The sequence below is a fragment of the Ambystoma mexicanum genome, chromosome 1q (assembly GCF_040938575.1).
Source record: "Ambystoma mexicanum isolate Mex_15411 chromosome 1q, UKY_AmexF1_1, whole genome shotgun sequence".
Lineage (NCBI taxonomy): Eukaryota > Metazoa > Chordata > Amphibia > Caudata > Ambystomatidae > Ambystoma > Ambystoma mexicanum.
Window position 1 is genome coordinate 1,087,942,071 of NC_090922.1, and position 16,271 is coordinate 1,087,958,341.

The 16,271-nt window shown below is 46.0% G+C and overlaps 1 protein-coding gene across 4 annotated transcripts in view; it reads left to right on the forward strand.

Annotated features, from left to right (window-relative positions):
- Positions 1-16,271, forward strand: part of CDC7 (cell division cycle 7) — a 310,273-nt gene that overhangs the window by 71,647 nt on the left and 222,355 nt on the right. For all 4 annotated transcript variants that reach the window (XM_069641776.1, XM_069641778.1, XM_069641777.1 and 1 more), the window contains one exon: positions 1,076-1,159. In XM_069641776.1, coding sequence (XP_069497877.1) covers positions 1,076-1,159 — 84 coding nt within the window. Of the gene's footprint in view, positions 1-1,075; positions 1,160-16,271 lie in introns of those variants that run through there.

Genomic DNA, 16,271 nt, shown 5'->3' on the forward strand with positions numbered 1-16,271 from the left:
TGGGAATGCCCACCTAGGTCCTTCCAGTGGAGTGGAAAATCCAATCGAGTCATTTATTCACCATTAATTTTCACCACCCCGTGCAAACGGGGAGGCAACTGGCGACAGGACCAAATAACCTTTTTTCCAGATTCTTGTAATTTATAGAAAAATACCGAAAATTGGCTGTGCCCACTCACTCCTTTCTCTGGACTCTGTATGGATTAGATGGGCATTTGCCAGATACTGCTGCTATATGCCCATGGCACCATTTCCTGTTGTTGCCGTCCTATGGCCAATCGTACCATTATGGCAGTGTCTGGCAAATGCCTATCCAATGCCTAAACTGTTGGCTTTGACAATGCTTGTCGTGAAATGATTTTTCCAGTCTTGGCTTAATGTCCCTTTATTTTTTTATTTATTTATTTATTTATTTTTTATCCTTTCATAATATTGTCCTTAGTCACTGTTGATCTTGTAGCAGGATTTTGATGAACTGAAAATCTAAATTTACCCAGTCTACGCTGTCTGGTATAATGTGAGATTCATGTTTTAGCTATTTTTGTTTACTTAAATTAAACCTGCTATCATGGCTGTCTTGTTTTTAAAAGTTGGCTAAAATCAGCAATGTCTACATTATTATTAGTTTCTTTATTTTCTTAACTGCTTTAAAAAAAAAGATACAAGTTTAAGCAACACGATACTACGATCCAATGTTTGCATCTTTTACCATTTGATGGGCAACAAGTGCTTGTGTGTACGTTCCCTCCCTTGGATGAGGTTGCAGAGCAGAAAAATGAGGCTGAACCATGCAGTTAATGAAAATCCATTCGTGTTTTCCGATTTTGCCTGAAAATCTGTTTCATTGTAAGTGGGTTTACATTTCAAATAATGTTGCAGTTCTCTGGGATACGGAATTCCCTTTCTCTTCTTTTCTTTTCCAATTGTCCTGGCTTCTGTCTTTTCACCACCAGTTTTTCAATTGTTCAGAAATTTGGTTCTACTGTAACGTACTGTGTTGGCTGACATTTTACTGATGTCACTGTTATTTTAGTGGTTTGAAAAGGCATTAACCTGACTTTCTTTCTGTTAACAGGATTGAGGGAAGATATTGAAAACCTTTATGAAGCAGTGCCACAACTTAAAAATGTGTTTAACATTAAGGACAAAATTGGAGAAGGTACACCGTAGTTTGTTGCTTTTCTTGTTATCATAGTAATAACTTTCATAAGAGAGCTCTTATGCCTTGCATAAAAAAACATGCTTGCGAAATAGCACACGTTGAAGTGATGAAGTCAGTATTTTAAAGCAGGCTGTTGCATTGATGATCACTTGTGTTCAGATTCATGGAAATCCATGTCTTGTAAAACTGTCGTCGCTCTACCTACACCATGTTGACTTTCTTATACACATGTATTCTTTGTTTTCTTCTAGTTAGAAATATAATTTGTTTTCTTCTAGTTAGAAATATCATTCATTAATTCTGAACGAGGGAATACTTGGACACTCTGCTAAAGTTGCCAAAGAGTGCATCATACCAGGTTTACCAGGTTTATCAATGGTAGTGGTGCTTTTTAAAATCTGTGTACAAAATGCCATTGAGCTCATTTTCCATTGAGCCATAACGTCAATGGAAGACGTAAAGCCTTGCGAAAGGCTTTTACGCCTTCCATTGACACCAAGTCTCATTTTCATTCATTTGTAAGGCGGAGAGTAGGGGTGGAATGGAACATGTTTCTGCCACTTTCCTTCCTCTTCGCCATACAAATGCTCCAGAATTGGTGCCGGCATGGATTTTAATGCCGGCACAAATGCTGGAGATCCCTATGGGGTCCACCAGCTTTATGCACCAGTATAAAGCATGCAGACCCCATAGGGATCCATTGTAAATGCCCCCTGCTGTGCTTGCATGGCAGGCAGCATTAACAATTAGAAATAAATGTGTGCATGTCGGGCAGCATTTTATTTTTCATTGTGAACACTACTTACCAAGCCTGCATGGCAGGCATCGTTTACAATTGCAGAAGAACGCTGCATGTTGGATAGCGGTTGATATGGAGCGCTGTTTGCCATGTGCTTGTATGCCGCCTTTTGTCCTTTTCATTTGCACCCTGCAGTGCAAATGGCCACATTTTGGCAGAAGGGACTTGCTTACGTTACAGTGAAAACATAATGGTCCCCCGCAGTCAAATTACAAGGAACTCGAAAATGAATCCTCATTTGGTAGCCTTGCAATTTCTTGTGCGTTTCTGCAGATAAACAGCAGTTCTTGATTTGCTTTCAGGATAACCTCTGTATATTCTATCAGTAGTACAAAACCGCTCCACTCTGTGGTTTGCTTTGATCTTTTATACATTTCTGGTCATGTTTCCAGTTGCTTTTTGAAAGAAAGGTTTAGGAATGTATTAATGTTTTTCATCTTTCTTGCCATTTATTTGTTGGATATAATTTCTCCTTTGGGAATTGTTCTTGTGTTAGACATCCTCGTTCCAATTTGTTGGAAGTTTTCTTTCAGTTATGTACCCCCCATTTGCTATAGTTTCATTTTCCAAAGGAGTGTTTAGTGCCACTGGATGGCAACGTGTTGCATTGATGTTGGTGATTGCTGGCCCGTCTTGACTTTGCGCCAAAATGAAGGAACTCTTTGCTTTACTTGTGTCCCTTCACCTAGCGATCCTCTGTTGTTTCCGGAGAAGTTGCTTCAAATTATTTTGTCCGGCGAGAACATGAAGCACGATCTGTAGGTGGTTTGTCAGGTTTTTGTGTGTGGTAGCTTGAGCAATGGTGCCTTGCAAAAGTAGGTGACAATATGGATGTTCTTTCTCCCCTTTATCTTCATTAGTACCCAGCGCGGGTTATCTTTAATAAAATAAACGCACTGATTGGTGCGTTTGCGAGCCTTACCACACGGTAAATCCCCACACATCCCTGCGCGTCCCTCGCGCCAGCCCTCTGTGTTTTTTTTTTTTCTTTTTCTTTCAGGCCACAATGGAAAGGAAGATGGGACTACATGTAGTCCCTTCTCCCCTTCCATGGTGCCCCTTTTCTTTGTTTGCTATGGCTGCCACGGAAAGGGAAAACGGACTATGGAAACGCAACACGTCTCGCAGCCAGAAAAATAAAAAAACATTAATACCCCGGACCTCCAGCCCGGGGTACTAACAGTGATAAGCACCTCGCCTGTGGGACATTACCGTATAAGGTAATGTAACTATGGGCCTTGGGGGGCATTAAATTATGCGGTAATGACCTTCAGGCTCAGGGCTTATTGCCTAAATAATGTCTTGGGGCTGGAATTCTGAATGCCATGTCCAGCAGTTTGCAATAATGTTATATTTCTCCTCCCCATTTAATTAAAACAAATAATAATGTGTAGGCAGTAGGTTGACAGATGGCTTTACAGTAAAGTTTGTGGTTTGAGAATTGCATCAAAGGCCACTTTAAAGTTATATTCATTTTAGAGGTTAAGCTTCTCAGTTGGCATGCAGGCATCGAAAGAGGGAAATGACTCTACAAGTTCCACAGGCCACATATCCGTGTTCTGTCAAAAGAGCCTACCAAGAGGAGACAGCCGGAGCATCACCAGCCCAGTGTGGCCACAGCAAACTGGTTGTACAAGAGCAATTATTTGGTTATTCTTTTTGCTTTCCATACTTGTATGATTGCTGTGAGAATCTCTAGCCCTGCCTTTGAGCATTAACGATGTGACCCCCAGTTATGTTCACCAACAACTAATAGATGGTTACACTTCCCTTTTTGAGGCCATTTTGGGTTGATGCTGCTTCCCCTATTTAAGGGCCGGCAAAGGACAATTGGAAATAGAAAACATATTTTGTTTAGTAACAGGTACTTGTCATTATTATCTGTATGTGGGAAGTCAACATGAAAACGTCAGGAAACTATTACAGCATGGTGTGAACCTTCATTGGTGATTATGTGGATAATCGGGGGGGGGGGGGGGGGGACTGTACATGCAGTAATTCTTAGACTGGAAATTCCCTCCATGTAAATGGGATGTATGGCGGTGATGCTCTTGGGCAGGGACGAGTGTTTAAAAGCAAAGTTGGAACGTTCCTGACATAATGGCAATTCTTCATCCACTGACTCGATGCTGCAGCCTTTGGACTTGATCGTTCTTATTTTCGTTGACTCGATGCAAACATAGTCTGATTTATTACCTTTATGCTATGTTTCTGTGAAGGCGAACATTGATCATAACGAAATATTAGAAGCCTGAAATTATGCATATGCTCTTATATATGTAATGGTCACTTATTTGTCCAGAAGTGCTTTAGATGCCTCTTTGGGTTCTAATCCAGCAAACTCCATAGGCTAGTACATTGCATTGTCTCTAAATGGCGTTTTCAGTAAATTGAGCAAATACCTTATTTATCAGTTTGGATATCCGTCACATTTTGCAAGAAAAATTAGTAGTAGGAAAATGTCTCCCACATTTGCAATCCCGTCGATTGGTCTAATCATTTCTGATCGAAAGGGCGTGGTTTGAAACTCCCATTGCAAGTTGTAAGAAAAAAACCCAGAAAAAGTTCTGGGAAAGAGCAAAACCTCTTCAGACCTAAACGGGTTTCTCGGTTACAGCCAAGTGAGCCCAGCAAAGTTCTGCTCAGTCCCTCTCGCCCCAATCACTCCTCGTCTGCTTCCTAGTTACTCTCCTGTTCGTACTGCCGTGTGGTAATGTCAACCATTGGCAATTCTGGCTTCAGATGGCGCAGCTGTTAAAGATTAATGCTTTCAGCAATTCTAAATCGGTCTCTTCAACCAACGGATAGTGACAATCAGTAATATTGCCTCCCTCCAATATTTATCATCTGTCAAATGTTAAAACATTCAAGCATAGCAAATTCTGCCATTTGTAGTTCCCAAGTATGTACGGCAAAAACCTGTCAATCGCATCAGTCATCCTGTCATGGTGAAACAGCTGCTTCAAATCATTGAGCATTCTTTCTTGTTAGTAGCTTAACTTAATCACTGGCTGGCAGCCGCTCCTCTGTACAGCTAAACTTTCAATGCCTGGTCATTGTGAGTCGTGCATCCTTGTACTCCATTTGAACAGGAATCATTTTCTCAGTGCAGGTTCTAACAGGCTGTCGCGAAGGGGTCCATGTTCAGTGACCCAATAATATGCATCTTCTTTTTGGATGCTTAAACAGTATATAACACATTATATCCAAATGAAATAGTTCACATGCAAATGCTTGGGAACACAATTTGAACATATTGAATTTGTGTAATGTGGATGCAATGTAGTGTAACTCATTACAGTATGAAGTGCTTTGATTGCTTACACTTTGGTATGTGCTATGATTCCCCACAACTACACAAAGCTATATTGTTAAACATGGTGCTTTATCGAGAGTATTGCATTCTAACACTCAAAGAATGAAGGACTACAATTCGGGTTAATGTGTTTGCTTACAGGCTGTATTTGGAATATATGTGAAGGTGATAAGGAGATGTTACCCTGGCTGAGCTTGGATGGCAAGGTGGTGGTGATGCTTAAATTGAATGCTAGGGCAACGATGCTTCTCCAGCATTGGATCTTTCATGGATTCACATGCTTAGAATATTCCCCGTCGTCAGACTGGGACCCCTCGGTACACATATATAGCCTTTTCCAAAGGAAAACTTTCGACGCTTTTGTGTCCTATCTACGTCCTTCTAGGACCCGCCTACGCATGCTCCGCAGGCCGTGCTAGTATAAGAGGCCCGCCCCCCGCGGCTCCCCTTCAGATTTCAACCGTCTCCAAAGTAGTGGGATCTCCTCGTGTTGTCCTACTGTTTTGTACTAGGTTGCGTTATTGGATTTCGAGTAGTATAATGTCCTCTGTGTCAGGAAAAGCGCTGTTCCATCCATGCGCGAAGTGCGGCTTAAAAAAGGTTTACGAGGGGGACGGACATATGGACTGCATATATTGCCTCCACCCTCACCATTCGGCGGATACCTGCGACATATGCAAGGGGTTTTCTCAAAAAACCCTCAAAGACCGGAACCGACGCCTGGTGGCATGGCTGAATGATGAAGCGGGGGCATACCCCCCCTCGGAGGTGGGCTCCACACAGTCGACGAAAACATCACGCCGCGCGGCCTCGTCAGAACCACCGGCGAAGAAATCTAAACCGTCGGAAAAAGAGTCGTCAGGAAGTCACTCCACTAGAGACTCCTCAGCAAAGAAACCATCCTCATCAAAAAAGCATGAGAAGGAAAGGAAATCCTCCTCTGGCGATCATCACAGATCGACCACGAGTCGGGAGTCGAGTAGAAGCGGACACAGTGTGGAGAAGGCGGGACCGCCAAAACCACCTGCGAAGTCTACGTCGTCGACGGCGGTCCAGTCATCGGCCGCCTCCCTGCCACTTGCACAGGGGCATGCACCGTCCCGTCGACAATGGCGTCGACGAGGGCCTCGTCGACGGGGGTCCTACAGGAGTCCTGGAGGCCTGAAGTCTTTGACCCGACCCCCCCGGAGGCTTTGCTACAAGAACAAGCTATGTTGCTGTCCTCGGAGGACGATAACGAGAGAGTTGCTGGCCCAACAGACCTAGGGCTACGAGCGGCAGACAAGTTGTCGACGAGGGCATCCGTTACACCGGTTTCTGCCCCTCTCCTCAATCCTCAATCGGTTTTGTCGTTGGATATTCTGTCCACGCTTCAGTCCTTGTTGCGGTCGTTGGACCAGCGACTACCCCAGGCAAGCCTGCCACAGTCACCCGTCGACGAGCCGGGCCCGTCCCGTCAACCGACGCACCCACGCACGCCAATCTCAACACTGGCACAGGAGGAAGGTGAACTGCCAGATTCGGAGTCAGACAGGGGAGCCATGTCGGATATCTCATTATCCCCCTCCAGGGATCCTACCTGGGAGTCAGAGGCGGAGTTGGAAAACCCCAGAAGCCCAGCTCACCCGTCCCCTCCGGACGACATTGCGTCATTCCATTCTATGATGGAGAAGGCATGCAAAGAATTTGGTCTGTCCCAGGAAGAACAGAAAAAGGACTGTTTTTTGTTCGACCACATGGGCAAGAGAAGGAGGTCGGTGTTCTCGATACCAATACTAGACCACGTATGGAAAGAGGGGTTGCAAACAATGAGACACCCATTCTCAGAACCAGCAGTGAAAGGACGCCTAGAAAAAAAGTTTAAGGCTCCAGAGTCTACCCCCAAGTGTTTATCCTCCCAACCAACACCGGACTCGGTGGTGTCGGCGGCAGCGGCGAGGAAGGCAAAGGCACAGCACAAGTGCACGACTCCTCCCGAGAATGAAGCGAGACGCCAAGATGCCTTTGGCAAGAAAGTGCTCTCTGTGGGAGCGACCACAGTAAAGGCCGCAAACTCTCTGGCAATTGTGGCCAGATACGATAGGGAGATGTGGCACAGACTAGCTCCGCTACTTGATCATCTTCCAGAAGAACAGAGGAAAGCGGTGATGTTACTGGTCCGGGAGGGTGAGGAAGCCTCAAATCACGCAATAAACATTGCGGTGGATCTCGCTGAGTCAGGCTTCAAGCAAGTCAACAATGGGGTGGTATTGCGTCGACAGTCATGGCCTAAGTGTACCTACTTCAGGCCAGAAGTGCAATACAAGGTCTTGGATATGCCCTTTGAGGGAGACCTTCTTTTTGGGGGAGAAGGTGGACAAGGCCCTAAAAGGAATGAAAGAAGATTCGGACACGGCACGTTCATTGGGTGCCCTCCAGAGTGGCAGAAGTTACAAGTCTTTTCGTCCCTTTAGAGGGGCTTCAGGTAATTCAAGATTCTCTTCTGGAGACGGATCCTTTTGCCAGATCGGCTTACCCCTCCCAGGGATACCGACGTGCCTCACAATCGGCTAACCGTCGACGAAACTTCCAGTCTTCCAGAAAACGACCATCATACCCATCGTCGTCGAGAGGCAAGCAAAATAAAGATCAGCAGTGACATACCACGAACCGTTCTGGGGGAAGAGTTTCAGCATATGCCGACGAATGGGAAAGGATAACGACGGACCAATGGGTGTTAGACACGATAAGAAATGGACACTCTCTGCAATTCAAACACAACCCTCCGCAAATCCCACCTGCGTTCACCGCTCAGTCCCATATGAAGGTACTGCAACAAGAGGTTACACTCATGTTAGCGAAGGGCGTGATAGAATTAGTTCCAACATCACAGAGAGGTCAAGGAGTCTACTCAAGATACTTCGTCGTAAAAAAGCCGAACGGCAAATGGCGTCCCATTCTAGACTTACGCGATCTCAACAAGTCCTTAAAGAGCCTGAAATTCAAGATGCTCACTCTGCAGGAAGTGATCCGCGCAGTTCAAAAGGGAGATTTCCTGGCGTCCCTGGATTTACAGGACGCGTATTTCCATATTCCAATGTGTCGGCAACACAGGAAATTCCTACGTTTTGTAATAGGGCGAACTCACTACCAATTCACGGTTCTTCCTTTCGGGCTCAAGACCTCCCCCAGAACGTTCACAAAATGCCTGGCGCCAGTGGCTGCCTGGCTAAGGAAGCAAAGCCACCATGTATACCCATACCTCGACGACTGGCTGGTAAGGGGATCCTCCCCAGCGTCGACCAACACAAGTCTGCAAGCCACCATGCAGCTTCTACAACGGCTAGGATTCGCCATAAACTTCGAGAAATCCTCTCTGCGGCCATCGAGAACGCTGGTATTCTTGGGGGCACAGTTCGAGACCCAGTTAGGGCTGGTGAAACCTTCTCTCGACAGGACCTCAAGACTCATTCAACAAGCGGCCCGGCTACGGCGAAACACCAGGATCTCAGTGAAAAAGTATGTTTCATGGGTGCTCTCCAAACGCAAGGTCGCTGGTCTCCAACGGAGTCACTCCTACACATAAACGTACTGGAACTCAGAGCGGTACGATGGGCTTTGAAGGCGTTCCTACCACACATCAAGAGTTCGCTAGTGCGAATACTGACGGACAATACAACAGCCATGTTTTATCTGAGGAAACAAGGAGGGACACGATCAAGGACTCTTTCTATAGAAGCCCAGAAAACATGGCATTGGGCATCGAAGCACGAAATTTCCCTCGTGGCTCATCACCTTCCAGGAGTGAGGAACGGCCAAGCCGACTCTCTCAGCAGAAGCATGGCCCAGATACACGAGTGGGAAATGGACACGGGTCACTTGAGGAAAGTGTTCGAGAAATGGGGTCACCCCCCTCTGGACGCCTTCGCGACCAAAGACAACAAGAAATGCGAGCAATTTGCAAGCAGATGGCCCCAAGAGGGTTCGGTGGGGGAGGCGTTCTCCTTCCCATGGACGGACATGTTCCTCTATGCTTTTCCCCCGTTTCCCCTCATACGGAAAACAATACAGTGGATACGCAGATACAATTGCCGGGTGATTCTAGTAACACCATACTGGCCGAGGCAACCGTGGTTCTCGGACCTCCTCCACCTATCGCTGGAACATCCCATAGCGTTTCCGAAGGTCCCGTACCTTCTATCCCGGGACAGAGGCACGGTGTGGCATCACGACCCGGACAGTCTCAACCTTACGTCCTGGCTCCTGACTTCTCGGAGTTCGGCGCTTTAGACATTTCAGAGGATTGCCAAAAAATTCTACAGGCGGCTAGAGCCCCTTCTACTAACAAATCTTACTCCTACAAGTGGCGGAGATTCTGTGAATGGTGTAGAGGACAACAGGGCCTACAACCATTGTTGGTGACGCCGGAACAAGTTTTACCTTACCTGCTCCTCTTGGCAGAAAAGGGATTGTCCCCCTCATCGATAAATGTACACCTGGCAGCCATCTCGAGGCTCACAAGGAAGAGGCAGTCGTCCCCTCTATTCAGTGACAGACTGGTAAAACACTTCATGCGGGGTTTATTTCGAGCTTTTCCCCTGGCGAAACGTTTTCCCCCGACGTGGAGCCTCAACACAGTGTTGGCAGGCTTGTTGAAACCGCCTTTCGAGCCTATGGCCACGTCCGACATAAAATTCATTTCGTGGAAGTTGGCATTCTTGATAGCTATCACATCAGCCAGATGTATCTCGGAACTACAAGCGCTGGTCGTGGACTCGCCCTACCTAAGATTCTTTAAGGACAAGGTAGTCCTGGCAACTAACCCTAAGTTTGTCCCGAAGGTTCCGACGGTATATCACAAACACTCGCACGTGGTTCTGCCTACTTTCTTCGCCACTCCATCGTCGGCAGCAGAAAAAACTCTTCATACCCTGGACGTTAAGAGGGCTCTGAAATTCTACCTACATCGTACACAAGACATCAGGGCTACTCGGCAACTGTTCGTCGCATATGGTCCGTCGACGAGAGGAAAAGCAATCTCTAAACAGGGATTGGCTAGATGGGTCTCGTCGACGATTGCTTTTTGTCACTCTAAAGCCGGAAGGCCACTGCAAGGACATCCTAGAGCTCATTCTACAAGATCGATGTCCTCCTCAACAGCGTTATGGGCGGGAATTCCGCTGATGGACATATGCCAAGCTGCGGCATGGTCAGTGCCCCACACGTTTACCCGCCACTACTGCCTTGCCAGGCAGCATGCAGACGAGGTGCAGATGGGAAGAGCTGTCCTGCGCCATCTGTTTTAGTAAGGTAAGCTCCTCCCTGTGGAGATTCTGTTGTCTGCCCTCTTAAGGGCGATATACTTTATGTGGGCAACGTTATATGACTTAACTTATCCCATTGTGTAGTAGGGTGAGGATATATATATATATATATATATATATATATATATATATATCGTTACATTACATTCTCACCGCCGTCTCAAGTATTACTGCTATACAATCTATTCTAAGCATGTGAATCCATGAAAGATCCAATGCTGGAGAAGGGAATAGTTTCTTACCTGTAACTCCATTTCTCCAGCATTGGTATCTTTCATGGATTCACATGCGCCCGCCAACCTCCCCGTTTGTAATGTATGTGATAAATTTAACCCTTCCTACTTTGGAGGGGCCGAAATCTGAAGGGGAGCCGCGGGGGCGGGCCTCTTATACTAGCACGGCCTGCGGAGCATGCGTAGGCGGGTCCTAGAAGGACGTAGATAGGACACAAAAGCGTTGAAAGTTTTCCTTTGGAAAAGGCTATATATGTGTACCGAGGGGTCCCAGTCTGACGACGGGGAATATTCTAAGCATGTGAATCCATGAAAGATACCAATGCTGGAGAAATGGAGTAACAGGTAAGAAACTATTCCCAAATGGCCGAAGAGGGAGGGGGGGTTGGACAAAAGTCATATAGTTTGCCAGGCTAAGCTTTTGGAAGTGGCAGGACCAGTGGTTGAAGTTTTTCACATGCCGGAACAGTTATGTGAGTAAGACAACTGTGGATGTACAAGAAGGGATGTTGGGTGCCAAGAGCAGTGTACCTGTTAGGTAATGCGAACACTGCCCTGTCCAGAGAGAGGAGACGTGGTGCCTCGGTGCTGGTTGCCTTGCCCGGGGAGTTAATATCCATTGAGCGTGGAGCAGCAGCTGAGTGGATGCTTTTTGGTTAGAAGTTTATTAAACAGACTATACATACATGGGAGCATGTAGAAGCGTTCTGAAAGCCCAGAAAGATATTTGGAAGGTTTTCAGTGATGGAATCTTTGGCAGCCAAGTGAATGCGGGTTTGATTTCCCTGGCCATGGACTGGGAATCGCGTGAGGCTTGTTTCAGCATGATATGATAGGTTATTTATAACAAGCTTAATACCCAGATGTTTCTAAGTGCGCACAAGGGGATCGAACCTGCGTTGCTCCGTGTCGTCTTGCTTCCAAGGTGAGCACATTACCCCTGAGCTATCCTCCCGAGACAAATGCAGCATACCTCTTGACAACCTACCTGGGGCAGACGTTCTTCCCTCCCTGCCAAAGCAGTTTGAGGAGCCGTGAAGTGAGAAGAGATGGGAGAGGACGAGGTGCCCATGGTGTAAGCAATGCGCACCCATTCTTGGACCCCCTCTGAATGGCTGGCAGTCTAGCACAGTTTATTGGGAACGGATAAGGCAGGACCCCAAGGTTTTTGAAACCACCTGAAGCTATCGCCTATAGAATTCACTGAGAGGCTTGCAGGAAGGTGTGGTTTTGAAGGGAAATGCAGATGCTAGTGAGTGTTGGTGCTGAGGGTTGCTCTTGTCGAGGTTCCCTTGGTAACTCAGGGTTGGCGAGCAATATCTCCTAGTAGAAAAGGACCCAGGCGTGAGATCAGAAAATGCATTTACTTTTTTTTTCTTGATCACCGCTGTTGTCGGGCCCAGAGACACCAACCTGTAGTCGCCCTGAAGGGTTTCCGCTAAGTTTGACTCCCACATTTCCACTGTTAAATGTGACTGAGCAGTATAGCCAAATAGACACAACCAGCCTTTTATTTATGAAACAAGTTAAAATGGTTTCACTGGTGAAATCGGGATGGGGAGTGGGGGGGTTTAAGGGATGAGAATGAGTTAGCAAAATTATTACAAGCCTTAGAAAACCTTAATGAAACCAATGCAAGCTAAGCAAATTACTTCAGGTGATAAACATAATTTAAAGGAGTTTTTCAGTAATATGAATGTTCTCTCGTGTCAAGATTTAACTTGATATTTACGGGTTGTATGAAGTAGAGAAGGGCAGCAACCGATATCAAGAGTCTTGCTGTGGGGGCAGGCCCAGATGTCGAGATGTGATTTCCATTGCCAAGCTCCACCAACAAAGGTAAGGCAATTGTAGCCTAGAAGAACTTGACACCCTATATATTTTAATGGACGAAGGGAGGGCGGGGAGGGTTGACGGGGACAATAAAAAAAAGTTGTACAACCTCGACCGCCGACCAAGAAGTTCAACGATTCCAGTGACTCCTTGGGGGACTGTTGGTGCAGCGTTAGCAGTCAAAGATTAACGGGTGGAAGAAAGTGCACAATAGAAAGTGCACACTGCTATAATCCTGGTGGTGTGGGTTGCATCTGGCATGTTCAGTGTTTCTGTGGCTTTGGGCTCCCTTTGTTTTTTTTGACATTTGTGTCCGTTTGTAGACCAAATATTCTTAATTAATCTTCCTTTTCAGATGGGAGAAGGGTAATGGCATGCCCTGGAAATGAAGGATTGGGATAAGATTCAGGGCAAGGTGGGGGAGTTAGCAGCAGATTGGCTTTTAAACGGCGTGGTCTGCCCTGCAATATCCAATCTGCCAGGACTGGTGGTCTGCAGGTTTAGGGCTACCTTGATATTTGAATTATTGTGGGAGGGGAGGCGTTGGAGGGGGGATTATTGCTCTATATGGGATGTATTGGCTCATTCAGTCCCGAGTTTTGCTTTTCTTGCTCAGTGTTTTAGTACTTTATTTATGAATCTCAGGCTGCATATAGAGATGGAGGAATGGGTGAGCTACCTGCTCCTGATGTGGGCACCTTGAGAGCTCACCACATGTCATTCCCATGTGATTCGCTTTAGGAATACATTTGAGAACTTTAAAAAAAATCTAAAATAATGATGTTGCTTATTCTTTATGGCTATAGAGAAAGGACCTATTATATGGGAATTTCAATAGGGCCCCGTTAATCTGGCCAGATTCTCTATGTGAAATACTGCAAAAGAATCTTCCCAGTAATAGAGAGATCCCTGGTAAAGGTATTTGTGGAATACTGTTAGTGGTATTCCAGGTATACCACCTACTGTAATTTATATCTTATCGTAGTATGTTTTCACACTCCTTTTGATGGTTGTTGGGGAGATGCTTCATCCCGCCTCTCCTACTGAGACCCCCAGCAATTTCTGCTGGACATCTGGACCTTTTTCCTTATATCCTGAATGAGTGGAGCCTTTTTTCACTCATTCATTCTTATGTGATCTGTCTTTCGGAACTCTGTTCTGTGTTTTACCTTTACTTTGCAGTCTACTTTCCTCCATATCTCGTTCAAGGCATCTGTGCTTAACTGTTGCAGCACACATTTTATGGGGCAGTGTTTCTGGGAACCCTTGGGGTTCTCCTTTGAGATTATTGCTTTTATCCTTAATAATGTTCTTAAGGATAGAGGGATACTTTGTATGGTACTTTGTATCCCTCCTAAAATGTTAAGGATCGAGGGCTACTTTGTATCCCCTTCTAAAACGTTCTACTCTGAGAGATTGGCACACACAACCGTATGTGGAGTGCTAAGGGGATACCTAGTATCCCCCTTCTCTCTGCTTCTGTGACTTTTTAGTCACATAGACAACCCTCTAGTTATGGCTGGTGGCAGTGGACGTGTTCAATCAGCTATTGTGCTATTTCTTACCGCAGGCTGTATTCACACTCCCGGTTCTGCACAAAACCTATGTACTAACTTGGTGGCTCCTTTCTTTTTTCACCATTTCTATCATGGATGTTCTTTGTTAGCCCTTCTTCTACCATTCTGGGAGGGGGAGGTCTGTGTGTGTTTTGCCTTTTGCAGGAACCCTTGGTTGTGCCCACCTAGGCTCCAGTGCATCTGGGAAGGCAGGAAGTGTGGGAGGAGTTTTTCATTCCCCAGCCAGAGTGCCTGAATGGAATCAGTGCCCACTGGGGATATGGCTGTCCTGATTGGACAGCCACCCGCCCCTTTCTCTAAACTGCTGAGAGAGATTGCAGAGGAGTGTGTGCTGAAACTGAATACAAGATGAGGTTCCTGAGGTGAAAGGCAAGTGGATCACTGGAAACTAAAGTAACCGAAGAAGTAGACGACCAGAGACGCCTGCAGACACTTTGCAACACTGTGAAGCGCGCACGTCTGTCCTGACCTCGTTTTCTATGCGACGGGGGAGCTCCGAAGAGGACTCCTTCTATTTGGCTGGTGGGACCAACCAGCGCTGAGACGAACTACAATCCGAGCCATCTCCTGAGGTGCTGTGACTTTCCAGAACTGCAGACCGTGAATACCAGGAGATCTTTGACCCAATTGCAGTGCATCTTCTTAGAAAGGCTGAATCAGTCCAAGTCTTTGCTGAGCTGCAGTTGAACCTCCAGCGACACAATCCGACTCATCCAAGTTCCCTCACCAGATTGCAGGATTCCAGGAATCAAAAAAGATTGACCGGGCATATAGTGTCCCTTATTGGAGTTGTAGAAAAGGCGCCAACACCGCACACTGACCAGAGAAGCTGAAGAAATAGGTGCCAGAGGTTCTCCCTCTCCCGCTGAGATGTCCCGCCTTTCATCACCAGACCAAGGAATCCAGAGACTGGGTTACATCGCTGCTGTTTAGAGAATGTAGCCACAAACATTTCTTTTAACTTAAGGTACTGTGGGGTAAAAAGGTATTGCTTACCTTAAGCCAAGAAGTTGCGCCAGAGTGTTGGAGTGCACAAAAAGGTGTACACTCTTACCTCCGACCCAAGCTGTCGGCGTGTGTCCCTTTTGCCAGTCCTTTAACAGGGTCTCCAACGTTGTCAATTCTTCTAGCAAGAGAGTGAAGTATCCACAGGAACCTTTGATCTGCTGCTGCTTCGTAAGACTTTGAGCCCTCTCCAAACTGACTTTTACATAGTTGCGGATCGGACTTTCAAAGCGTTAGCTTGGGCTAATTACTGCCTCTAGAACCTTAAGCTTTGCTACTCTTTGACTAACCAACTTTTTTCCTTCCTAAAAGACTTAACTCATGGGGTTTTGCTAACTAAGTACAACTACTGTATTTCGTTGTCTGTGTGCAAGTGCGCAGTGTTACCAATAATACGGTACAACTGTCATTAGTGTCACTCTTTAACAATTGTAACTGCGTGCAACTACAAACTAAGCAGTGGCCTTTTTTTAAAAACTTTTTTTTTTAAACCTTTATTTATAGGACAGTCATTTACAGAATTTTTAACAAATATCTTCTACAAGGACTTAACCTAGCATGAACTGTATGGCACCATATATAACAAGCAGTCATCAAAGTCACACATCATGGGACGTGGGGATGACAGTGGTATCAAAGGTGGTATTAACCCGATGCAGAGACTACAGTCCTCACAGCTGCACCCCCTGACAGATATAAACTGAGTGGGATCCAAATGTTCTTGGGCCGGCATACAGGAGTGACAGTTATGGCATAACCCTCCTCCATATCGTTAACCTACACCAGTTCTTGCAACCATTCCTCACTGCTAGGGAAACATTTAGATTTCCAGTATTTAAGTATACATCGTTTCGCCACTAAACATGCAATGTTAAAAAAGCAGCGTGTAACCACAGATACCTTAACCAAGTTCCCCAATAGATACTTCATTGTTGAGGGGGTCGGTGGAATTTCCAGCATATCATGAAGCATTCCCGCAACCTTGCCCCCGAATGCCAATATCTGAGTGCAAGCCTAGTATATGTGAAAAGAATCGACCTGTG